Raw genomic sequence first — 24,155 nt, forward strand, 5'->3', positions numbered from 1 at the left:
TATTGCTAATTTAAGAGCATTGCATACCATCCAGACCAATCGGAACCCTTTCAAACACCTGTGGCTTGGCAAAAAGCAGCCTGCTAGGTGGGTAAGCCCTTGTCCTTTCTCTTTTTGTAGCTGAGCCGTGCTACTGTTCATGACCCCGAGACTGGGAAACTGACCACAGCACATTACAGAGTCTCTAAGAGGTAAGGGGAACGTCTCCCAAAGGTACTCCAAGTCCAAGGAAGTCTGTTCTGTGGCTGTACTGCTTCATCTCTAAATGGGGGGCAAACTTGGACTAATTTTAATTTTAATTTCAGTCTTTCTAACTGAGCTGTCTCATAACAAAGCAAGCGGCCACCTGAGATAGAAAATACTTCTACGTGTTAGTGGTAACTAAAATGGGGGTTCCCAAGTTTGCTTAGCATGCCTTGCCTGGTGCTGCTAATGACTAAAATGTTCTGCTCACCCTGACAATGGAAGAGGCTGTGTGTCTCTCACCTGTACCACGAATCTTCAGTACTGGTACGTGCTGCGTAAAGCAAGGCATCGCTGTGCTGCTGTGATCCAAGTGAGTAGTGCGAGCCAGAGCTTGTTGGAAAGGAGCGTGAGGAGCTTGTGCTGTTAGTGCTAGCTGGCTGCACTCGCGCAGAGCTGCTGGTAGAAGTGTCCTCCTGCTTTAGGGCTGCTGGAGCTGGTTTGGATTACAGATGAATCATTGCTCCTGAAAACCAAAAAGACTGCTTGCTTTATTTTTTTAATAGCCGACTGCTTTCCCTCATCAAACATTCTTTCCTAGCAAACGCTCTTAGAAATGACAGCATTCATCTGTGAGAGGACTGCTGTTGGTGTGGGACGTGGCAGGCTGTGTGAAAGGGGCACCTTGCCAGCAGGGCGCGGAGCAGGGCAGGCTGTGCTGCGTGCAGCGCCAGCACGGATCTGACACGGCTTTCAAAGGGCTGCTTTTTTCCTCTCCTCCCAGCAGCCACCCGTATCGGGTGGTAAAGTTTCCAATTCAGGAATACCAGGCTGGGCTTTTATTTGTTACTTGTTACCTCTCCAACATTTTACTTTTTCTTTCTTTTTTTTTTTTCCCCCCAGATAAATACATTTTAGAAAGCTTTTCAATGGGGAAGGCAGTGTTTTGTGTGAACAATGACTGCTGCAGTAGCAGTGTTGAAATGCTCTGCTGTGGTGCTGCTGTGCTGTGGCTGAGGACACGGCCGTCGTGATGCCCAGTATGAGGCTGACTTGTGCAGGGGGCACATAGGCCCACATGTGTCATGTAGCTCTGGGCAGCAGGCTGCGTTTTTCCGAGTGATGCAACATTAGTGCTGCAGAAAGCTTTTGTGCTGTTGAAATCTGTGTCAGAAGAGATGTGATGCAGACATACAGGCGTGGTGCATAAACGTGGCTAGCTGTGTGCAGCAGTCGTAAGCACTGCTAAAAGCCGGCTCATGGTGGGAGGAAGGAAAAAACACATCCTGCAGCATGAGCTCAGCACTCCTAGAAATAATTCTTAACATTTCTGTAATTCACCGGCTCTGCTCACGGCTGTCTTTTGAGCCGGGACATCCTCCAGTGAGTGAAGTCTGATGCTGGATGGCCTGATGACAGGTCCCGGGGTTCTTCACCTGTCAGGCTGCCTTTGTACCCCAGGACAATTAATTTCATTTTCAAAAAGTGTTGTAGTTCTACTTTATGAAGGAAGCAGTGTTCACCACAGGGAAGGACTCAGGGCAGCCGCTACAGTTGTAAATACTCAGCATAGTACAGAAGGGTGCTGTTTTCTTTTTTTTCTTAAAGCCTGTGTGGTACGCTAGGCTGAGGGCTCCAGGGGCTGCTGCTGGGCATGAACTCAGCGTGGGGCGTGCGGTGCTTGTGGCTGCTGCCTGCATGTGGCTGCGAAGCATGGCTCTGCATCGCTGCTGCTTCTTTGGGAAGCGGTTCATGTAATGCTCTCTGCTTTCTCCTGACCTCCAAGGCTGCTGCGTTGTAACACTTTCTAACACATACTAACAGTATGCAGAAGCAGATGAATCTTTGTATTTGTGCAAGTCATTTACATCTGGCTCATTTTTTCTTTCAAAAAAATCCATGCTCGTAGAGATTCTGTAACCTGTGTCAGTGTCTTGTCACGTGTCATGCTACCCTTCCTCCAACACAACGTTTTGGTGTTTTGTTTTGTTTTTTTAAATACAAATTTTTAGATGAAAGCAAACCAATCTTTATCGTAGACTCGAGGAGAGTTCACTTTTATAGCAGATCTATGATGCTATTGGCAGCCAGGCACTGTGCACAGGTGTTTCGGTCCAACAGTCTTGTAAAAGCAGCAGCAGCCACTGCTGAGCCTTGGCATGCTGATGTTGGTACGCCCATGCCTGATTTACCAACAGAAGATGTTTAAAGATGTCTTTGAAACTCTGAGGCTGACTTTTCATATCTATAAAAATATATATATACTTTTCTCCCTTAAAAATCACTTCCTCAAATGTTCTGAATACCAAATTTGTGATAGGCTGTTTCAGTAGAAATTGTTCAACAGGGGAAAGAAAGTGTTTTACGCATTACTTAATTGTTTTCATAATGATGTTTAGTATCATTGCACAGGTAAGTAACGTGAGTAGACAGAATGCACAGCACTCACCTGTGAGTGGATGGTGACATGTAGAAGAGCTGAGTTCTGTTCACATAGAACCTGTGCATGCTAAAGTAATTTACTTCTTCTTTTCCCAACTGCTGCATCAAATGGGCGGTCTAAATTACCTGTTTGGAACGGGTAAGAGCAGAACTGTAGTGTGCCTGTTTTAGAGACACAGCTTGAACCAAAGGTCACTGTTGGGAACCCTTTCTTGCATCACTTGATGGTCCCATGTGGGGAGTAAGGCCCTTAGGTTTAGAGCTGCCTTTAACCAGGATCCTAAGTGTTCTCCAGAACAGATTTGTTGTATGCAGCTCTTGGAAATATTTCTGATTGACCTACCAAATTTTTGCAAGCAACAAAAGATATTCTCAAACTTGAAGCAATCCCAAATATAGCACATGCACTGATAGCCTACTGGCTATTTCTACCATATTTTAGTCATGTATTGGTTTTTTTCCACTTAGTGCTTGGTTGTCTGGATATGAAAGCCCTGTGGTATCTCGCATTAACACCAGGATACAGGACTTAACAGGGCTCGATGTCTCCACAGCAGAGGAACTTCAGGTGAGTGACTGACTTCCACAAGTATGGTGCTCTTCATTTTGGATGGCAGTGCATGTAGAACAGTGCTCCTGTCTGGGAGGTCGTCACAGACGCTCATTACATCCGCGGCCAGCTAAGTTGGTGTCTGGTTGGATCTAAGATCAGGAGAAGAATGACTGTTATTCTTCACAGGGAGGTAGAAGCAGTTGTCATTGCAGAGTAGCACTTGCTGTAGTGTGAAATAGTTCGTTGCTGCTGCAGGGAATAACCAAAGCTCACAATGTTTATCGGAATGAATGTAATTTCTTTTTATTTATACTGGTGGAGCCCTTCCTCAAGCCTCCCAGTGATAAAATGTCCAAGCACCAAGCTGAAAATTGACAGTAGATGCAAGGAAGAGGAGAAAAAGATGTGAAAATGACATAGCGGTCAAAAAGTGATTTAGATTTGAATGATACAAGCTATTTGGAAAGGAATATTGCCAATAATGTTTCTACAGAGAAAAAGTATTTTTCAGCCCTGGAGGACGGGGAAGGGACTCGTTGGTGTGAAAAAGAATGTCTCAGTGAAGTCCGATTAATTTGTGAATAAAGCCAGTGTGGCTTCCAGGAGCATGGTACATTTCATCTGACAGAGACTTGTGATTTCTTATAGCTTAATTATGAAACCCCATCTATCAAAAGGCTGTAATTGACAGTCAAATTCTTGACCTTTCTTGTCTGGATAAAGTAGCTTTACTAGATTTTGTGCTTCTCCTTTTGCTGTAGGTAGCCAACTACGGAGTAGGAGGCCAATATGAGCCTCATTTTGATTTTGGAAGGGTAAGTCCTGCTTCCTGTCTCCACCTCTTTCTTCTTCACAAGTGCTGTGTTTCTCTTTTTCAGGTGGCAAATTATGGAGTGGGAGGACAGTATGAACCCCACTTTGACTTTGCACGGGCAAGTAGATGGAGGAGAGCTAGTCACCTGGTGAAGCCTGGGCCTCCTGGCTGTGGCACAACTTGTGTTCTTTATCGTGAATTAAATTTTGTAGCTCTTCAACTTTTCTAATCCGTGCTAGTGGAGAAGCCCTCTAAACCACCAGCTGAACTGAGAAACATTTCAGACATCGTGGAGCAACAAGGGTTTTCTTCAAAACCAAAATTTATAAGGAGCTATTCTTAAGGAGATGACAGACACTTCTTACCAAAGCAAAGGGCACTGGCTTTATTGTTACACTGGAACCACATTTAGAATTTAGGTTGACCAAGGCACTGGCAATGTAAAGCCACTGAAGAACATACAGTCAAACTGCTCAGTGTATATCCTGTTCTCCTGGCACACAGAGGATGGTGCATCCATGCACTGAGGCTGGCACACAGGGGTCTGCAGTGCGGTTAAGGCAGATGTGGCTGCAGGGCTGACAGCTTGATGCCCTTTTCTAGATGGAAAGTTTTGGAGGCAGTGTAGTAAAACTTGCATTGCAGCTTACCGTGCAGGCCATGCCATACAGAGAGAGCACTTCTGCCTGAGCTGAGATGCAGGCATGCTCTGTGCTGCTGAAGAAATTGTTCAAGTGCTCTCTGTTATTGTTCTTTAGCTGCTGATTGCTGACAGACTACTTAAACTGGAAAAGGCTTACTTTTTCTTTTTTTTTCTTTTTTAACTACTGAGTTGTTCTCATCACACAATCCCCCTTTTATTTGACTGAAATTCAAAACTTATTTCTCTTCCAGCTTAAATTTCAGAGTGCTGGAAATAATTACGCTGAATTCAGTTGGTTATTTACTGGGCACACTTGTTTGTGATTGAATGCTTTCAGATTATCCTTATGCTGTGAATCCAAGCCACCAGCTATTAATCAGAATTTCTGCTCTGTAAGCACATGCGCAAACGCATTGCAAGTGATTTAACAGTTTCTGTTTGGAAATGCTTGGGTTAGTTTCTGAAATACTGATTGCTGGAAATTTTATTGTGCACACAAATAAGACAGGAGGTGGGCTCTGCGTGTTTAGAAAACAACAAACACAACTACTAAAGTAGAGGTGTGACAAAAGCTGGCTCATACCCCCCCCAATGTGGGGCTTTGTTCCTTAAATCAAGTGCTCCCTTCTGAACACAGTGCTGCACTGTTGTTGGCACAGCCCCACACTCATGTTTGGCATGCACCTACCTTAGTCCTGTTGAAAGCTTCAGGAGTGGCTGCCATGGGTGCTCTGCGGCCGCAGTACAGCACGAATGAATCGCTCACGGAGGCTCTTTGTGGCACTCCAAAAGCTTCTGTGCCAGGGAGGAGCGCAGGATGCAGAAGGCTGTCAGTGGTGAGGGCAGAGGAGCAGCAGGGAGCAGGGCTCACTTGGGTCTGGCTGAGCCTGGGGCTGGAGAGCTGCCCTCATTGGTGCTCCTCTTGGGGGAGGATGAGAAGGCTGAGGTAGCTGTAATGAAATAATTACCCTTGTGGCTCTAAAGTGGAGTTGTATACTAATTTTGAGATGGTACAGCTGTTCTTACCCCTTAGCAACTTGGGCACGACTTCTGTGTCCTGTAGCATTTTGAATGCCTTATCTAAATAGGTGCACTTACCTTCAGTTCCTGCCCCTGACTAGAGTGAATGGAAATTTTTCTGCATGAATTTGTCCACTGCTGGCTCTGCAGCTGTCTGTCATTGGCTCCTCAATAATCAAAATGAAATGCTTGTTAAAACTGCTTGCTTTTATTCACAGAAAGACGAACCAGATGCTTTTAAAGAATTGGGAACAGGCAACAGAATTGCTACATGGTTGTTTTATGTAAGTGATACATTTCTGCCATGTGCTTTTGCCAATAAGGTCTTGTCATTGCACATCCTGTATAGCTGAATTATTTCATTACTTTTGTTTAAACTGAAGTGATTTGCAGATGAAGGCAGCCATCACCTCATAGTAACAAATACAGGTACCTTACCTGTAAGTCATGGCTCTTACCTGTGCTTAAGTGCTTAAGGAGGTTCTTTTCCCTCAGAGCTCAGTAGCAATTTAAAATATTTGACTGCCAATTCATTTTTATATCTGCATCAAGATTTACAGCACAGTCATTGCCATGACATTTCAGCACTTACCATTCGGGGCTATTGCACTTCAAACCAAACGGGTGGGTTTTAGAATTAATGTTTTTAATCACGCAGCCTTTGATCAGTAAGTGAGAGACATAAAATAAGTTGCTGAATTATTTGTTTTACTAAAATGTGACATCTGAGGGACGCAGGGGCTTGCAGCTTACCTGTGCCTTTTCCCACCCTTCCAGATGAGTGACGTGTCAGCAGGGGGAGCTACCGTCTTTCCTGAAGTAGGAGCAAGCGTTTGGCCTAGAAAGGTAAGGAAGGGTTTATTGTCCAGTTTAACTATCCTCTCTTCACCTGCACAAAACCATAAAGCATGTATGTTTGAACATTGGAAAGAAAGCTTTACAGTGAGTTTATGTGGAAAAGAGCCCTGGTCACAGCGTGCTTACAGGTGAAGCTGCTGGAGCTGTACTGGTGGTTCCAGGACCCTCTGAGCTGCTGCATGTTGGCTCATAGTCACGTTTTGGACATGAAGTAAATCAGAGTCTCAGTCCATAGCAAAGAAATGTTAGAATAAGGAAAACAGCCTTCAATTTAAAAGGAATCTTTGAAATACGCATGCTCCTCTATCTTATTGTTGAGTAAGTTGGTGTCACACAGAGCAAAAAGCTGAGGATTTCCACTGCAATTTCCAGGGAACAGCTGTATTCTGGTACAATCTCTTTCCAAGTGGAGAAGGAGATTACAGCACACGGCACGCAGCCTGCCCAGTACTAGTTGGAAACAAATGGGGTAAGTGTCCGTGGTGATGCTCCTGCTGCTTGCGACCTGGAGCTAAGGGGATGCCTGTGGGTTGCTTTGCCTTTCCTTTTTCCTTTGGACCTCACAGAAGAATAAAAAGCAGGCAGAAGTGTTAGGTCCCTTTTGAAGAAATCTGTCTCTATACATAGTGTTACTATGTATGTAATACTGTGTGTTTTTTATTTATATCTAAAATATAGTAGTATATTGAATGGTCTCACATAGTTTTGTACCTATGGAAAGGTATTTTTCCCCTTTGATGGATTAGGCCAACTTCACATTTGTGTATTGTGTTAAAATACTTAAGCAGTGGATTTTTAAAATTTTCTTAGCTTAGCCAGAAGGATGAGCTGAAGGATGCAGTGACCAAGTACCTTCATGTCATTGCAGTGTCCAATAAATGGCTCCACGAGCGGGGACAGGAATTCCGAAGGCCGTGCACGTTATCAGAGTTGGAGTGATGCAGATTCGTCCTTCTCCTCTGTATTCAGTTTGTGTAAAATGCACACATCTCCTACAGTTTACAGTTGACTAACACTCCACTACAGATTCAGTCTTCAACTACACCAGTGTTTCATCTGTGGACAAAAAACCCCACGCTTTCAGTTCCTTCTAAAATATCCCTTTTAAGGTTTTATAAACAGATTATATTGAGTTTAAGGTCTCTGAGTGTTACAGGAAAAAAGAAGAGAACAAATTACAGATGAGGGCTACAACCAAGAGTGGTGTTGTGTGATGTTCCTTCACCATAGCCCCTCTGAGCAGCCACTGCTCGCTTGCTTTGGGCTCACTGCAACTGTCTGTTGCCCGATGATACAGTGGGAGGGCTCCTTTCGAAGGAAGGCTGAATTAAAGCAGTTCCTGTTCTATTTTCAGACATCTGGCTCCTTGCTTTTCTAGAGTGCATGAAAACTGTGGCTGTGGTTTGTCTTCATGTGGGAAAGAGCCTGTTATCTGTTGCGGCCTGTTTTCCAACTCCATAAAAGCCCAAATTTTTGGTCAGTCTTCCTTCTTAGCTTTTATGGTGAATTTGGCTCTTCACCATGAAAACATGAGCCAGCAGTTGCACATGCATCAATGAAATGCTTCAGCAGTGTTACGTCAAACACATGCCTGCATCAGAGCAGCCTGACAGTGAGCAGAGCCTATCTCCTCTGTTTTTTTTCTCTATTGTTTGTCCACATCAAAAGAAACAAATGCTGCTTTTATTCTGTCCTAGTGGTAAACACATCTGTTCCTTGGGCAGTGGGGATGGGAATGTTTCCGTCTTCATTACTAGCAGTAATTGTGCCTTTGGACACTGGAATTTCAAATTGGTTATGAGACTTCAGGTGAGGAGGTAACACACTTGTCACAGAATGCTCTCCACCCCTGTCCTCCCAGTTCTCAAGTTCTGTGAGAAATTGATGGCCTATTTATAATCCTAGATCCTTTTTAGATTGCTTTTTCTTTTGCAGATGTTTTTGCTGCTCTGGGTGCTGCGTGCAGCCTTCAGCAGTGACATGCCTTTAGTTAGGGGATGCTGCTCATACAGAGCCAAGGCTCTGCCTGCTCTCCATGCTGTGCTGTTATTTACCTCACTGAGGCTGCTCCATCAGCCGGGGCTGGTTCTGGTGAGCAGGGAAGCACTGGGAAGGGGCCATAGCAGAGGCTGTGGTGTCACTCACATCTCTGCTGCCAGTTCCATGAGCCAGGCTGGAGCTGTGCTGATCACCCCCTGCACCCATGCATGTGTGAGCACACACACACACAGTCCCCAAGTCAACAGCGCAGTAGAACTAGCTCACGGTGACTTTCAAGGACTATGGTTTGTGATGAGTCTTCCTTAAGCTGAGATGACATTGAAACCTCTAAGGGAGATGAGAGCGTGGCAGCTGTAGCTGTTGGACTTCTGTTCTGCTCTTGAGATTCCTGTGGGAGGAATAACTGCTGTCCCTGCTTCCCCCCAGCACAGAAGGAGCTGAGCAGGGCAGGGAGGGACTGCAGCAGATTCCCTTTCCTTAGCCATCCTTCTTCCTCAGTGGGATTTTTAGCTAAATGGCTGACTATTCCACTAGCATAAGAACAAGAATTAAAGTGAGCTGCACCAGATTCTGCCTAAACAGTCTGATTTTCTGGATGATGATGGTTGTTACTGATTTAGGGGTCAAGCCTGAAGTCTTTACCAAGGAAAAAAATTCCAATTTTAGTTTTCTGCCTCCACAAAATCTTGAAAATTGAGCCAAAAGGTAGAAGAAACCAACAGTTACATGTGAGAAATACCTCCAGAATATGGAGGATGCAGTTTATGGTACTTGAGTTTGAAACACTGCCTACTTTAAAAATCTTTGCTGCAAAACGTCTTGTTAAATTTCTACTGAGCCTATTAGCAGTGGGACCTCCACAACTTTATCCTTAGCCCTGCACCTTCCTGTATTGTGCTTGTGTTTTTGAAAGGTGCAAAACAAAGCCCCATCCAGTACTTAACAAAAGGAGAAGTCAGAAACAGCTCCACCACTCCTGCACTGCTCACTTATTCAGAGTTGCTGGTACAACAGAGCAGTATCTATCTGACAGAAATAGACTCTTAAAAAAATTAAAAAATTGGAGTGATAAAAATAACGCTAAGTTGTAACAAGTAAAAACAAAAAGAATAGGTAACATCCTTACTTAGCCAAGTTTTCACCTTTCTACATGATGTCAGTACAGTCTTTTCCTATCTATGGTGTTCTCTTTCCCATCTTCTCCCTTTTCTTAAGCTCCAGGAGAAGAAGGCAGCGGTGGCTAGGGGTGAGTCCTGCCGCTTCCCTGCAAGTAACAGACAGCAGTGTGGTGTTAGGAATCCTGTTTGGGGGCATTCATTTTTTGCCAGTAGCTCAGAGGCATCTCTGAATGGCTTTAGATAAGCCTGTTTTGCACAGTTAACTAGCACAGAAAGAATCACTGCATCACCACCACGCACGTGTTTGGAAAGCAGCGTCTGGTTTTGCTATTAACAGAGCAGCTGTTTCTTTCTGAAGCAGGCAGAGGAATTACTTGACATGAAAATAATTCAAAGATAAAATTTGTACAAGGTAAGAGAGAAATTCTGAATAAATGTGGCAGTGATCGTTCTAGTACTGTGACACTGTAAGAGAATGCTGGGGGCTCGCACATGTTGGATGGAAAAATAGAGGGCTGAAGTGATGAAAAATCACCTTTTCATTGTATCAAGCAATTTTCCCCCTATCTCTGTCCAAAACCAAAAGCTGAACAGTGAGCCCAGAAGAACCAGTGGAACGTACAGGGCAGTTTGCTGAGCAGGTCCCTCCCTCAGCTGCTATCAGGTAGCTCCAAGGCTGACTTTCATTTTAAGAATGGTCTCTAAAGAGGCAACACTTGGGAAGTACAAGGTTTTTGTGCAGGACTTCTTCAATCAGTGATCTACATAACGACCTGCAGTTCTTCAGAGAAGAAACAGTTTGTCTTTTGACAGTGGAAAATTTCACTTGGTTTCAAAGGAAGGTCTCCCAAAACTCAAGTCTCAAGTCTGCTGAGGCACATCAGACTGAAACGTCCCAGGTTAGTGGTAGAGAAAGCGTAGGTTTTTCCTTTAAGCTGCAGATAATCCATACTTCATCCTCTTCTGCTGCGGCAATGTTTGTACACCTTGTCCTAAGTGTGTGATTGGTGATGCAGGTGGCGGTGTTCCTCTCTGCCTTATCCCTTCATTTCTCCAAGGGCTGTCGTGGATCAAGAGCGTGGCTCCTGTGTGAATCTAGTTTTGTATTAAAGATGATTGAAAACTGTTTGGCTCGCAGTGACTGAGAATTGAGAAACTGCCTTACTGTTACATTTTTTGTAATAAAAATTTTAATATAAAAAAATGGGCTTAAAATAAAAGCCACTGCCATTAGCAGTGAAAAATCCTCCACATCAAACTCGTCATATGTGGCTGTCTTAAATCTGATCATGCATACTTCTATCACCATATGTGTTTCCTGGAAACAGAGCTCGTTTGCTTCACTTCATGATCCAGGCAGACAGGTGTGGAGGGATGCTCATACCACTAGTTCCTCTAGAGCACGTCCTCAGACTCGAGCTTTGTGTCTTGCCTGGAAACATAAGGCTCTAATGGACTGCAGAAGAGGATGGCAGCTAATGCTAGGCTGGAAGCATGCGTGCAAGAGCTCTGAGGGAGGAGCGTGGCTCAGCCCTTGGTCTCTTTTTTCAGTAGCTGCTGTGAGATGTAACAGCAGCTGTTAAAGTAATTGCACTCCTGGCTTGGTACTCAAAACCAGACCGACAAAGGGTCAGCTGCTAGAGGAGCCTTTTGTCAGGGAGGGTAAATACTTGCATTTCCTGATAGGAAGTCAGACACCCAGTTCTGAACAGTTCTGGGGAAGGGAGGACACATCAGACTGTCATAGAATCATTAAGGTTGGAAAAGACCTCTAAGATCATCTAGTCCAACCGTCCACCTACCGCCAGCAATCCAGGAGACAGCACTGACACGTAGGATGCCCGGGCTGATGGCTTCCGTAGCTGGACTTGTCCCGCAGTTCATACACCTCAGCTGTCCTCGTGCTTCTCTAAAAACAGCAGAGCTTGTACTTAATTTGCAGTCATCAGGAAGCTGGGGAAAATCAATGAGTAAACAACTAAAACGTAGCAAGGGCTGGTGACAAGCCCTACTGCTGTCTGTGGAGCAGAGCCTTGTGCTGCTGTCAGAACCCTTGGCTGCAACTCGGGATCTGCCCTCGCTTCTCTATGCAGCCCAAGGACTGAGGCGTTGCCCTATCCCTGCCCATGCTGGCAGCATGGCCGTGGTGGGGTGACACCACCCACCCAGCAGGGGTGCTGGGACAGGGGCACAGCCTACCACCCATCCTGCGGGCCGGGACTCAGGGCTGCCCCTCGAGGAACACAGGTGTTTCATCACACAGCTGCATGGATAACCAATGACTCATCTGGCTCCCAAGTCAGGCTTTGACCCAGCCATCATTAAGCACGAACTTTAACCTTGGGCTGCCAGCTCCCCTGCCTCAACCTGTGCTTCAACCCCAGCACCTCACCCCCAAAGGGTGCAGTCCCCCCGTGCTTCATCACAACCCCAGCAGAGTACCAAGGGAAGGCCCTGGCCAAGTCCACCAACGGGCCCTTGCCCACTCAGTGCTCCCCACCACCAAGCTGCAGCACCGCCAGCACTGACTGTGCCATTAGGAGCAGTGACTCATCCCCGCCCCGGGCTGCTCTATATTTGAGCATTACAGTGTCAGAAATGAATGCATAGCGTTCAGAGCTGCTCATCCCAGGGTCAGGACGAGGTTCAGAACCCAGCTGTCGGAATTCACCGCCGCCCATACCTCCGTCATGTGGAGAGAGAAGCTGGCAGAGGCAGGAGGCATCTGCAGCCTCATTTGGAGGAGGGGGGGAAGGCGGCTCACCCCCTGCAGGGCAGAGCAGCCGCCACGTTTTGGGGCAGCAGCTCAGGGCTGCTTTTTCATTCACAGGCCTTTGCTTCGGCGCAAGCGACAAACCAGCAGGGAAGCTTCTTTCCCTGGCCCTGCACACTGCCAGCTGCTCCCCAGCCCTGTCCAACTTTCCTAAAAAATCCTGATCGATTTTGCAAGTGGCGCTGGCTTCACGCTCGCTGCCCAGAGCCTCCAGCCTGCACGTCCTGCACAGCACAGTGCACACAGCTCATGCACTAGGCACTGCATTGTGCATCTCTTGCTGCCCTGCCAGCGTTCTTCCCTTGCTTGTCTGCACTGGGTGGCTCATGGATCACCTCAGGATCACTATGAGGTGACAAAGCTGTGCACCAGGCACAGCCACCTGGATGGCTTCACTGGGGCTGCCTGACAACAAATCCCAGCAAGAAAAGCTGCCCATTTGCTGCACAACCACCAGATCCCCAGCACGGCTTGAGCAGCAGAACAGGTCTGGGTCTCCTGCACTGCCTGCCCAAGGGCCTGGGAACAGGCCCCAGAAGGCAGCAGCTGGATCCAGTTCTGCACTGCTCAGCGAGGGACAGAACAGCTGCCTACTCTTCCCTCCACTGACCTGTACTGGCAGCCCAGACATGGAGGTGGTCCCTCCTTATCCCATAGCTGGAGCACAGGGCAGGAAAAGGCCTGGGCAGGGTGCTGGAGGGCTCTGGCTCTTGGGCAGTAAACATGACATGGGGCTGAGCCTCCTGAAAAACGTGTCAGGATTTGCATTTACGTTTGCTATACATCTGAAAAGCCAACAGCCTGGCTCCCCTCCACTCCAGAGAGCCTCTGGCAGTGCAGTGCCAGAAAAGAAGTGGCCAATGGAGCAGCTGCTGGTGCCTGCACTGCAGGGCAGTCTGCAGAGTGGCTGTGTCTCAGCAGGACATATCCAGAGCTTCCCAAGCGGAGCTCTTCCCTTTATCACTGGTTTGCGCTGTCTATTGCTGTTGGTTTGTTTGGTTGTTTTCTTTTAATGAGTAACTTCAAACTCCCCCATGGCCACATGTGCCCACAGGCCCCAGCATTAGGATCAGCATTGCCTCATGGGAGCAGTGCTGCTATTGCAGTGCAGGGAAGGCTGGAGGCAGACACTCCCCCCCTGCAGGCAGCAGCAGGGCATGGTGGGCAGCGAAGGGCTTCCTGGTGAGCAAGCAGCCCCTGCTCTGCCTCTAGGAAGGGCCTTTAGGGGGACCCTGTCACAGCAGCCAATCCCCTGGTGCTCTGATAACTGGGCCGGTTCCAGTGGGATTGTGCAAATGCAAACCCGGTATTCCTCTATGAGTCCAAACCCCATGTTGCACTTTGCACTCTGATTGCTGTGACCTCATCCCGGTCCCTCAGCAGCGTTTAAAGTTCGGGGCAGCAGGGTGCTCACCTCCTCCCACGCACGCAGCTCGCTCCCACTGCTCCCTGCCCACACATCGGCGTGCATGAGGGCGCAGGGCCTGCGTCCGGGCTGCAGGATGCGGCTGCTCCTGGAGGCAGCGGTTCTGTGCCTGATCCTGTGCCTGGGCCACAGCACCGAGGAAACCACGCAGGAGAACACCGCCCAGACCTCCTACACAGAGTCCTACTTTCCGGAGTGGGGCATCGGGGCCATCCGGGACAGCTTCGAGACGGTTAACAGCTACTTTGACTCCTTCTTGGAACTGCTCGGGGGGAAAAATGGCGTTTGCCAATACAGGTGTCGATACGGTAAGTGAGGGGTGTCCCACACTGGGGACACGGGGCAGAGCACTGTGTCTGGGGCTGGGGGCAGCTTCAATTGCTGCAACAGGCACTGTCTGTCTGTTCTGCACAGGAGCCGCCGGGGTGGGCAGCAAGGCCATCAGCAAAGTCGGCCTGTCTACACATTGCACACACACTGCTCTATGCCAGTGACAGATACATTCTACTACTTTCCTAATCTGATGCTGATGGAGCCCTCAGAGACACGCTGCTACCCCATGTCCCCGCACAGCCCTTTTCTCCCTGCTCCTGCGTTCCCTGACACCCACAGCTCTCCTTCCCTGAGACCACAGCCTCTTGCACCCGTAACCAAACCCCTGCCCTGCTCAGCACAGATGGGTCACTGCATGAGTCATGGCTGTGCTGCTGGTTCCAGCACAGGGAACCCTCACCTCCTCATCCCTCTAAACGAGCGCAGCCTGCTCAGTGCCAGGGACAACAGAACAAGAGGAGAGGATGTAAGAAGAGTATGCAAGCAGCCTGGCTGCCAGCTACCAGGCCTGCTAGGGAGGAAGAGCAGCCCTGAGGAGAAGGAGTTGGTGGAGCCAATGGTAGCCGTAATCTCAGCAACCTTCGGAGTGGGTTATTCAGCAGCTGCAGGTTGGCTAATAGCAAGGGTTGGAGGAGGGGAGATAACAGGAAAGTAAACGGAACCCATGTCACCATGGAGGAACTTTAGTACTCAAGGCGGAATGAGGCAGTGCTGCTCGCCTTGGACTTTGAGAGATTTACTAAAAAGGAAGAGTTTGATTTGTAGTGGGGGCAGTCAAAGAAGGCGGCAGATCAGGGACAACAGGCAAAGGCAGCCTGGAAGCACGCAGGTGACAGAGCAACAGGGCTGTGGCACACCCCTGGTGTGGACACAGAGCACTGGATGGGCCCAGGCAGCAGTAGCCATCAGCAGGATACCAACCAGCTTCATAGAATCATTCAGGTCGGAAGAGCCCTCTCAACTCACTCAGCACACCCCCACCTGCCCACGTTCCTCAGTGCCTCATTTCTGTGGCTCTGGAACACCTCCAGGGATGGTGACCCCACCAGCCCCCTCAGCACCCTGTTTCAATGCACTTCCACTCTATGGGATAAGTTTTTCTTAACATCCAACCTGCTGTTTGGGAACAGCAGGAACTGCATCCTGCTGCCAGCTTCCCATATGTCCTGGGAGAGAGCCCAGCCCTCTGTCACCTGCCCATCCAGCAATACCCACCAGGTACTTTCCTCCCAGTTTCATCCCACATCCCTGGTGACTGCCTGAGCAAGATGCCTGTGAGCACTGAGGTGTTTTCATCCCTTCTTGCCTTGAGCATTCCAGTTTACAGTCATGGACTCTATGCTTTGGAGAGATCCTCCCAGCTCAGTTTCTGTCCACACACATCCCACTTCTTCTAGGAAGTGGGCTGCACACTGTGTCTCCCTGGGCTGTGTGGGCCTATCTGCAATGCTCCTCAGCCCGATGGAAACATCTCCTGAGCCCACAGTGGGGAAGACATTGGGAGAAATACAGATGCTATAGTGTGCTGAGGCCACGGAAGGGAAGATGGGTGATGAAGCTCGATTCAGGGAGGCTCATGACTCACCATTGTTCCAGAGAAGTCATTGCTCTCAGGCCATGGCTTTCCCCTGTCCTGGCTCCACTGCCCCGCTCCTGTGCAAAGGCCTGCCCATTCCTCTGGAACATCCTGCTTCATATCAGAGAAATGCTTTACCTTGAAAGGAAAACAACAAGTACTTCTTTAGCGCTGTTTTTTGTCCTCTCCTGAACAAGTATTAAGCACTGGCAGAAGCAGCAATTCTCAAACACTGCTCACATACTTCCACAGGTCCTTCTGGCCCCCCCAGAACTACTTGCCTGTGCTGGACTCTAGCTTATGTAGTTGGAGGGGATGCAGGGAGGATCCCAAACCAGTGAGACTAAATGCCTGTGCCCTGAAGAATGAATGCCAGCCATCTGTATTGCCTTGCTGCTGAATCAGGGCCTGATTGCTCTCTCTCTCCAGCCAAGGAATAAAATTGGTGCATTCCACTCTTTCATTTCAGACAAGGGATACTGATAATTGCTTATTTTGCCACGATAAAGGTCAGGACTCACCTGTAATTGACACATCCATCTTCAGCTGAGCACAAAGAACTGGCTGTTCTGGCTGCTAGATTGGATTTATCAGCACCTGGTGAGGTGAGAAAACAGACAACATGACAGATTACTCCCTTAAATCAGGAAATTTTGTTTATACAAGTATTTGCTGGAAAATATCTCCCCCTTACTATGAAACCTCTGTAAGCATCTTGGGGGGAACAGCGTCCTGAACAGGGAGTAAATCCCTGAAGAACTTCTCCCAGCTGTCTAGGCAGGCAGGACTTGGAGGGTCACAGTGTGGGACCCCAGGACCATCTGTTCACCCAGAAATGTATTGCCTTCCCCTGCCCCACTGTACCAGCACTGCAGTGCCTGAGACCTCCTGCATGGGCCAGAGATCTCCTCTAGCCAGCTGGCTGTTCTCCAGTCCCTTGGTACAGCTACGGCAGCCTGGAGATATTAAAATGCATCAGGGAAACTCACTTCCCATTAGCAGCTCGACCTCAGTTCTCTATGATGCCAATGAGACTGTGCCCTGAAATATTACTCTACAGAAGAAGCTTCCTCAGCAGGGCTGTGTGGCAAGTGATGAAACCCAGCTGGCAGGACTTACCTCATCCCCTCCCCATCACAGACGTGCCCATAGGACAGGCAAGCAGTAAGAGATATCAATCACAGAGTTGCTATGTGTAGAATGAGGATTACTTGTAAATGATGCCTTGCTTTTGTTTTTGTTTTCCTGAGCTACAAAACAAGCTGTGGGAGAGAGGTTAAGCGTGGTGCCTTGGACTTTATCTAGCTGAGAAGGAGTTCAGAAAGGTGCACTTGACAAATGATTAAGCTCAATTTGTCAGAGAGGAGGAGGTGGCTTTCCTACATGGGCTCATCTTGAGCACTTTTGTTGATTCTGCAGTACTCACCAGATATTTTTTCACTTCAGCCACCTGTGTAAGACATCACAATAGCTGTAGCTTAAGCTTATTGAAGATTTTCTCTGGAAACAGTTACTTCCATATCCAAAAATAGCCCCACTCCTGCTCTGCCTTCTTACCCCATAACTGACAACGTGCTGCAAGATCATAACTTAGAATCATAGAATCATAGAATCACCAAGGTTGGAAAAGACCTAAAAGATCATCCAGTCCAACCGTTCACCTATTCTCAATTGCTCCTACTAAACCATGTCCCTCAATACAACATCCAGTCTTTCCTTGAACACCCCCAGGGTCGGTGACTCCACCACCTCCCTGGGCAGTCCGTTCCAGTGCCTGACCACCCTTTCCGAAAAGTAATACTTCCTCATGTCCAGAGGAATACTGCCAATATTACAAGCAAGTCATTAAAATTTGTTCTCATCCTGCAAAATCCACCTTGAACTGTGAACTTGCCTCTGCTTCCTTCCTCAGCTTGGGTTGAACTCTGAGTCCCAGCTCTTGGTCCCTTCCAAAACTGTACTTGTGCTGTGAAATGCATCCAGGGAGCAGTCCTCCTCTCACTGTATTGCCTGTGAGTTTTGGGTTATAAGATTCAGCCGATCTATAGACACAATCCCTTCTCTCTATAGCATAACCATCAAAATGCCAGCATATCTCAATGGACTTAAATTATGTATTGGTGCAAAGGCAATCTTGTAATGGCAATGTGCTGTGACCAACTGATTGGTGTTCTTTCACTACTCTTAATTCAGTTCTACCTGCTCAGAACAACAATGCTTTCTGCACTAGAAAACCATTTGGAGCAGGAACCAGATCTGGCCTATTTGAAGGGGACAAAAAGGAGAGACAATAGCACTGAGAAATACCACCCCACACAAATGCCACTGCCTGCTGAGAAAGTCAGCAGGAGAGCTTTATCTCAGCCTGCAGACAGTTAAATCCCTGAAGCCTACTGCATTTGTGTAGGGCTGGAGAAAGCTGCCTATTGACATCCCACAGCCAGACAGTGCTTTGGTTTGCTATTTGTTGCAAGCCTGTTGTTTAAACAAAACCACTCAGGCAGTTTTTAATTTAGAAGGTGCTGGGAGTGTTCCTGCATATGACCTTCTAAGGGATTCTGCTGTGAGGCCTTTCCAAACACACAACAGACTTACAGCTGTCTTGATGGCAGGTAATTCAGGTACTCTGGAAGAAAAACAAGGGAAAAATATCTGAAATGGTTATCAGTGCTGACAAGAAGAAACAGAGCTTAAAATCACCAAACACAGGGCCCAAGATCAGCCAGGAATGGCTCTGCATTGATCCGTAGCTCCCTCACCCCGAGCACACTGGGGATGGAGAGGAGTTTTCTGAGGAATTAAGAATGCAGCTGGATAGCCCCAGCTGCAGCACGGAGGTTTTGCTCAGCAAAACCCCACGCTGTGAAGAGGGATTCACCCATGGCTAAGAGCTGGGGAGAGTCCCAGAGCTCTTTGGTACAGCCCTTGGGAAGATCAGTGTTCTTCACGTTTTTCCTTTCTTCCTCAGGGAAGGCTCCGATGCCACGACCTCACTACAAGCCCCAAGAACCAAATGGCTGCAGCTCCTATTTTCTGGGGCTCAAGGTACCCCAAAGTGTATGTACTGTTCCTAACTAATGAAATTCTCTACTCACAGCTAACCATCTCCAAGCCGCTAATGATGTGGGGGAGGGACAATGCTTAGCTGTGCTGCGTGCTGCCAGTGCGATGCTTCTCCGCCCAGCTCTGGAGAAGGGAGTACCAGTGGGTTGTGCTGGGGATGAGCTGTCTGCCAGGACTGCCAGGAGACACGGCTGGCTGCTGACAGCAGGCAAGGAGGAGTCAGCCTAAGCATGGCTTATTGTCAGTCAGGAAAGCATTAAACCTCAGCTGCTAATGGAAGACAAGCAGGAATCATGTAGGCAGAAGTTAGGCTTATGAAGGCCTGACCTGTTGCTTTGTAGGTACTGAAAGATTCCTGTGCAGATTAGCACTACAAGAAGAAAAGGGCTGGCCAAGCAGAGCATCAGTGTGGGGAAAAAAAAAAAAGTTATATCATCAGTTCTCTGCCTTTAGGACAGAAAACACCCAACACTGGGCAGCTCAGGGCCTATGCTAATTGGGCATTAACATAATGCACAAACAGCAATGCCTGAATGTATTATCCTCGCCTGGCCCTTTGTCCCTCCCATGCTTTTTGCCTCTCTTGAGCACTGAAATAAAACTGTAGGCGTTAATACTGTACCTTTTCACCACTTTAAAGGCAATTAATGAAATATTATTGGAATCACCAGGAAGAGCTCTCCCAGGAGGCTCTTAGAGCAGGAATTACTATGCAGCCAGTGCATTACTGCTGCCTATGAAGAAGCAATTAGACAGATTCCTGCTCTGAAAAACCCTCCCTTTAAAGCCCATTTTTCATGTTAGATTAGTTCCTTAAACCACATTTCATTGCAAACCTTGTGGGCATTTCTGCGGTGCCACCTCCTTATGCAGGCAATCATGAGCACTGAATGCAATGAAGAAAAAACACATCTCCTAAATAAATACTGCATGAGGAAGGCTGAAAAGAGGAAGAATTTCTAACTAGCTAATGAGTCCCATCCCTCTAGGAGACAGACTTGCCCCACCAACCCACAGTTATTAGCTAAGCTGCAGGTTCCCTCCAAGCAAGCTGTGTTTGTCCTTGGTCCCATAAACACATCTGTAAGAAGCAAGGCATTGGTAACCCTTTTAGATGATTTACTAGGCCAAGAAGCAGGCTGTGCAAAAACAAAGAAAGAGAAATGGAGACTCTGCCATACCTCTGGTTTGGGGGCTCTGAGCCAGTTGGGCACTGTAAATTCTCAGCCACTTGTGGCTGTGCGATTTCGAGGCCAGGAAGCAGCCAAGAGATGCTCCTTTTCTTTCATTTCCCAGCTAGATTTGGGTATCCCTGCCATGACCAAGTGCTGCAACCAGCTGGACATTTGTTATGACACCTGTGGAGCCAACAAATACCGCTGCGATGCCAAGTTCCGCTGGTGCCTCCATTCCATCTGCTCTGATCTCAAGCGCAGCCTTGGCTTTGTCTCCAAGGTGGAAGGTAGGCTCCCCAGCTCACATCCCCCAAGTAGGGAACCAGTGGTGGCAGGGAAGGGAGGGTGTGCACAGGGAGACACCTCTTTGCCAAACGAAGCAGAAACCTGCAGAAGGGAGCAGGGTGTCTTCCCAGTAGTGCTAAAGATGGGTCAGTGCTGAGGGAGAATACACGCTCCTGCCCCAGGGATGGACATCTGAAGTTATTCAACATAGGGACATGCTGGGAAAGATGTGTGGAAAGGAGAAAAAGGAAACCAAAACCCCTAGAAGCAATTCTTTTAATCCTTGGATGCCCTCCCTGAGAGTTCAGATACCTTCATGGAAGATCAAAAAGTCTTCCAGAGCCTGCGAGCCACATGCTCAAACCTGTACATGGCCAAGGGCCAATGAGTTGGAGAACCAGGGACTGGGCTCTGGTTCACAGATAAGAGATGACAATGGCACTACAGATAGCACCACTGAGCCACAACCTTAAAAGATCTTATATTAACCTGTTGATCTGACAAGGGCTGTTTTAGAGGAAAGAAAGGGGCTAGCAGTTAGGCACACTGTTGCAATCACAGCATGCTGGCACTGCACCTTCCAAACACCTGCAAAGATTAGTTCATAGTGGCTATGAACAGTTGTAAGGAGAGACAGCTGGGAGAAACAGTGCTGCCAATGTCTAGTGGGAAATCTGCTGGGTACACAGCACTGGTTGCAGTGCTGCAAGTGATCCACCAAGCAGAAAAGCCTGAGAGACGTGGCTGGCAGGGAGGGAATACCCAGAGAGAAACAGTCCACGTTCCCAACTGCAACACCACAGGACTCAGCGCAGGGCTCAGCCTGCCAATGCCCTACAGAGCCCCTCCTGACTGCCTGATCTCTTCCTTCCCCGCAGCCTGTGAGTCCGTCGCAGACACCGTGTTCAATGCTGTCTGGACCCTGGGCTGCCGGCCCTTCATGAACAGCCAGCGGAGCGCCTGCATTTGCAGCGAGGAAGAGAGAGACGAGCTATGAAGCAGAGCAGACCCCCTGGCCTTCACGAGCTGCTGCCAACGCTCCCTCTCACACACAGCGCTTCTTCTCAGTGACTTCCAGCAGCCCTCTGGCCAAGCATGGGACACAGGGACCTTGGCCAAGCAACACGCATTGGCTGCAGCTTTGGAGCAGAAGGCAGCAAAAGGGGAGGCAGCCTGTGCAAGTAGGGCAGAGATGCCTGCTGTCCTCCGCAGCTGCAGTTACACTGCCCTATCCCTTTCCAGCTCTATCAGAATGATCTGATGCCAATTTTCTCTGCAGACTGATCTGGAAAGGCAAGCAGGACTCAGTGCTGGTTATAAACAAGGGGCTTTACTTGTTTGTTTGCCACTCTGCTAGTATCCCCTGCCCCTTAACTTTCTCATTTGCAGTGTGAGGCATTAGGCCTCTGCAGCCTCTGACAATCTCAGCCTGTGGCCACACTATTTATGTTCTTCCATCTCTGGAGACTGAAGGGGAGGAGTGATTTGCTCTCAGTGTGATGCTCACATGCACCCCTCACATTTTCTATTCTATCATTACACACTCTGACTACTCTGCTTATTTAATACTTGATGAAACAATGTAAAACACCCAGGGGTTTGGCAACATGAGAAGGACTCGGTGTGTTTGTGATACTGATGTGTTTCATACCTGGGCAGAAGAGGACCAAAGCCCATCTCAGATGTGCAGAGCACTAATCCACAGCTACTCTTACACACCTACAGCACTCTTACACATTCTCAGGAGAGGAAGCTGCATTTTTTTTTTTCAGTGGCTCCCAGACTGTATCTGTTAATTATTTTCTTCCTGTATCTTCTAGCAAGCTTTTCTTTCTGGATCCCTGTTAACACTAAATGGCTGAGTACCCATCTCCATCTTTCACACAAAGGACACACAAGGCTCACAGTTGCCTTGGATGAGATTTTCCAAACCCCGGAGGCTTATCTGTTAGATGGCAGGGCTTACTTTCTATCTTGGTGGGCGCAGAGACGCTGTCAGCTGAGAGCAATCAGTCATCTCAGAAGGCTTTCTTTAAAACATGGTTACTACTTCCATCTGCTATTGGGAGCTTTTATTATGTTTAAAATGAGAATTTAAGATGGTATGCAGAATTTCATCAACATATAACATTTGCAGACATTTTTCAACTGTTTTTCTTGCTGAAAGGAAGTTGCTATTGGGTGTGCATGCAACGACATGAAAATTCTTCAGTTTCCTGCAAACATATTTATGGCTATGTTCTTCCAGCTGTCACAGGAAAGTTAAGGCTACAGAAGGTAATATAACAAGAATAGAAAGTCCGTTTTCATTACCTTTCTTCTAGTTTGTGTTTAAATGGGTGTGTGGAGCTATAAATTATTTAAGCCCTGTATTCCTATTCTTGCTAGTCATCTTTGCTTTATAGTGAACAGCAATGAGAATCATCTGGTCCCAAATAGCCTGCAACAACAAGAGTCGTCCAAGGTACAAAAACAGGGAATTGGAAGTGATAGTATAAGGTGCACTGAGATGTCTTCCATAGAGGAGGATCTTCATTCATAGTTGCAATGTCAATTGCAATGACATCCTTTCCTGGCTGTGCTAATGCCAGTGGAGAGTGAATACTGCACTGCCAAGTTTCACTGCAGCATGTGTCTATCAGAGCACGAGGCTGGACACGCTCATATGTCACCTAAGAAACACATTCTTTTGGCTAGGGATGGGAAGGAAACATTTCTCATTCCGAACACTTCCCAAATGTTGCATTTCATTGGTGAAATCATGCCTGTTGCCAGTTCTAAATGTTAGCACACTCTTGCAATTAAATGACACAATTTAAATAATATGTCTTGTCAAACTCAGTAACCCGATAACAGATTAAAGCCAGGGCAAGCAACTGATAACAGACAATGACATACACTGGAGGATTCCAAGGGTTCTGAACAAAATCTCTGTCCACAGACCGACACTTCGGAGACACCGCTAACATCAATAATTCTTCTGTGCTTTCAAACTACCATTCATAACAAAACAACTCAGACTGCTGCTGGTGGGGCAGCTATTGAAGAAGCACATTTTTCACTACAAAAGTAAGCTGTGGGAATATGAAAAAAAGCCACGAGCAGCTCAACAGGAAAACTCAAAACTTCAAGTGGTGGCAGTGACTCAGGGATAGAAATGGTACACGAAGTATAGTAAAATGTCTGCAGCTGAACAAATAATGGCTTCCCCTCCGTGCCGTTCCTGCTCTTCAGCAGTGTGCAGCCATTGGAACATGGGACTCCGCAGCTCAGTACCCAAAGCTTGGGTCATCTTTGTTTCTGCTCTGAACAGGACAAAGATAGTGTGCTTACCTGGAGGCTTCTTGTTGGCTTCGTGCTTTGGCAGGATGACTTCAGCTCCTACTGATGTTTGAGCTGGCTGGTCAGAGTGCTCACTTCCAGCAACAGTGCCTCAAAACAGCAATCTCTGCATCTCCACAATGGACACAAACATGGACTGGAATGGCAGGTGGCTCCTCCTGAACATCTACCATTCTGATTTTCATTTCATATGAGAATGCAGCGACATCAGCCAGAACGCCAGCCCCATGTGGCAGGCAGCACTGACACTGCTTGGACTTGGAACCACACTCAGCAGTGCCCAGGGGCCCTCAGGAGCACCAGTGTGGTGCCTTCCACACACTCAGTTCCTGCTTTTGCAGTGTGGTTGTTTCTGCTCCGTGGCGTGGGTGATTAAATTAAATAGAAGAACAAATCCCTTGGCTCTTATACAAGTCTGGCCTTTGATTTCACGACCAAGATGTAAAGCTGGCAAAGAAGACAGATGGAAACAGAAGGTAAACCAGGGAGAGAGAAGACTTTGAGAAATGGTTTAGTTCTCTGCCTAGAAGCCGTTCCCTCTCTGTTGGAG

General features: G+C 47.6%; 2 protein-coding genes and 1 long non-coding RNA gene across 8 annotated transcripts in view; 2 read left to right on the forward strand and 1 right to left on the reverse strand.

The window, feature by feature from the left end:
- The window catches only part of P4HA1 (prolyl 4-hydroxylase subunit alpha 1), a 28,227-nt gene extending 17,337 nt beyond the window's left edge, over positions 1–10,890 (forward strand). For 2 of the 5 annotated variants that reach the window (XM_052677508.1, XM_052677504.1), the window contains exons 9-15: positions 121–191; positions 3,094–3,193; positions 3,940–3,993; positions 5,874–5,939; positions 6,433–6,501; positions 6,886–6,982; positions 7,382–10,890. In XM_052677508.1, the coding sequence (XP_052533468.1) occupies positions 121–191; positions 3,094–3,193; positions 3,940–3,993; positions 5,874–5,939; positions 6,433–6,501; positions 6,886–6,982; positions 7,382–7,452 (528 nt within the window). In that variant the 3' untranslated portion in view covers positions 7,453–10,890. Of the gene's footprint in view, positions 1–120; positions 192–3,093; positions 3,194–3,939; positions 3,994–4,056; positions 4,115–5,873; positions 5,940–6,432; positions 6,502–6,885; positions 6,983–7,381 lie in introns of all 5 variants that reach the window. The other 3 variants (XM_052677506.1, XM_052677505.1, XM_052677509.1) reach the window with 3 other exon arrangements.
- Positions 10,891–13,800: 2,910 nt separating this feature from the next.
- PLA2G12B (phospholipase A2 group XIIB) lies at positions 13,801–23,999 on the forward strand. Of its 2 annotated transcripts, none has more exons than XM_052677538.1 (4): positions 13,801–14,139; positions 18,709–18,785; positions 20,100–20,265; positions 21,142–23,999. In XM_052677538.1, the coding sequence occupies exons 1-4, from the start codon at positions 13,875–13,877 to the stop codon at positions 21,258–21,260; spliced, it is 627 nt and encodes a 208-aa protein (XP_052533498.1). In that variant the 5' UTR covers positions 13,801–13,874; the 3' UTR covers positions 21,261–23,999. The 2 variants fall into 2 exon arrangements, with proteins under 2 accessions (XP_052533498.1, XP_052533496.1); XM_052677536.1 differs by having other exon boundaries at positions 13,802–14,139; positions 18,709–18,797.
- On the reverse strand, positions 15,610–17,009 carry LOC128077899 (uncharacterized). The gene is made up of 3 exons (XR_008205210.1): positions 16,860–17,009; positions 16,262–16,337; positions 15,610–15,878 (listed from the first exon to the last, which is right to left on the reverse strand). It is a non-coding gene; the product is annotated as an uncharacterized LOC128077899 (long non-coding RNA).
- Positions 24,000–24,155: the final 156 nt, after the last annotated feature.

This window comes from Tympanuchus pallidicinctus, unplaced genomic scaffold, assembly GCF_026119805.1.
Source record: "Tympanuchus pallidicinctus isolate F22 unplaced genomic scaffold, pur_lepc_1.0 scaffold16, whole genome shotgun sequence".
Classification (NCBI taxonomy): domain Eukaryota; kingdom Metazoa; phylum Chordata; class Aves; order Galliformes; family Phasianidae; genus Tympanuchus; species Tympanuchus pallidicinctus.

Coding starts and splice junctions, on each gene's coding strand:
- PLA2G12B (XM_052677536.1), top strand. CDS start 13,875: ATGAGGGCGCAGGGCCTGCGTCCGGGCTGCAGGATGCGGCTGCTCCTG. Junction 14,140..18,708: donor CCAATACAGGTGTCGATACG/GTAAGTGAGGGG, acceptor TTTCTTCCTCAG/GGAAGGCTCCGATGCCACGA. Junction 20,266..21,141: donor CTTTGTCTCCAAGGTGGAAG/GTAGGCTCCCCA, acceptor CCTTCCCCGCAG/CCTGTGAGTCCGTCGCAGAC.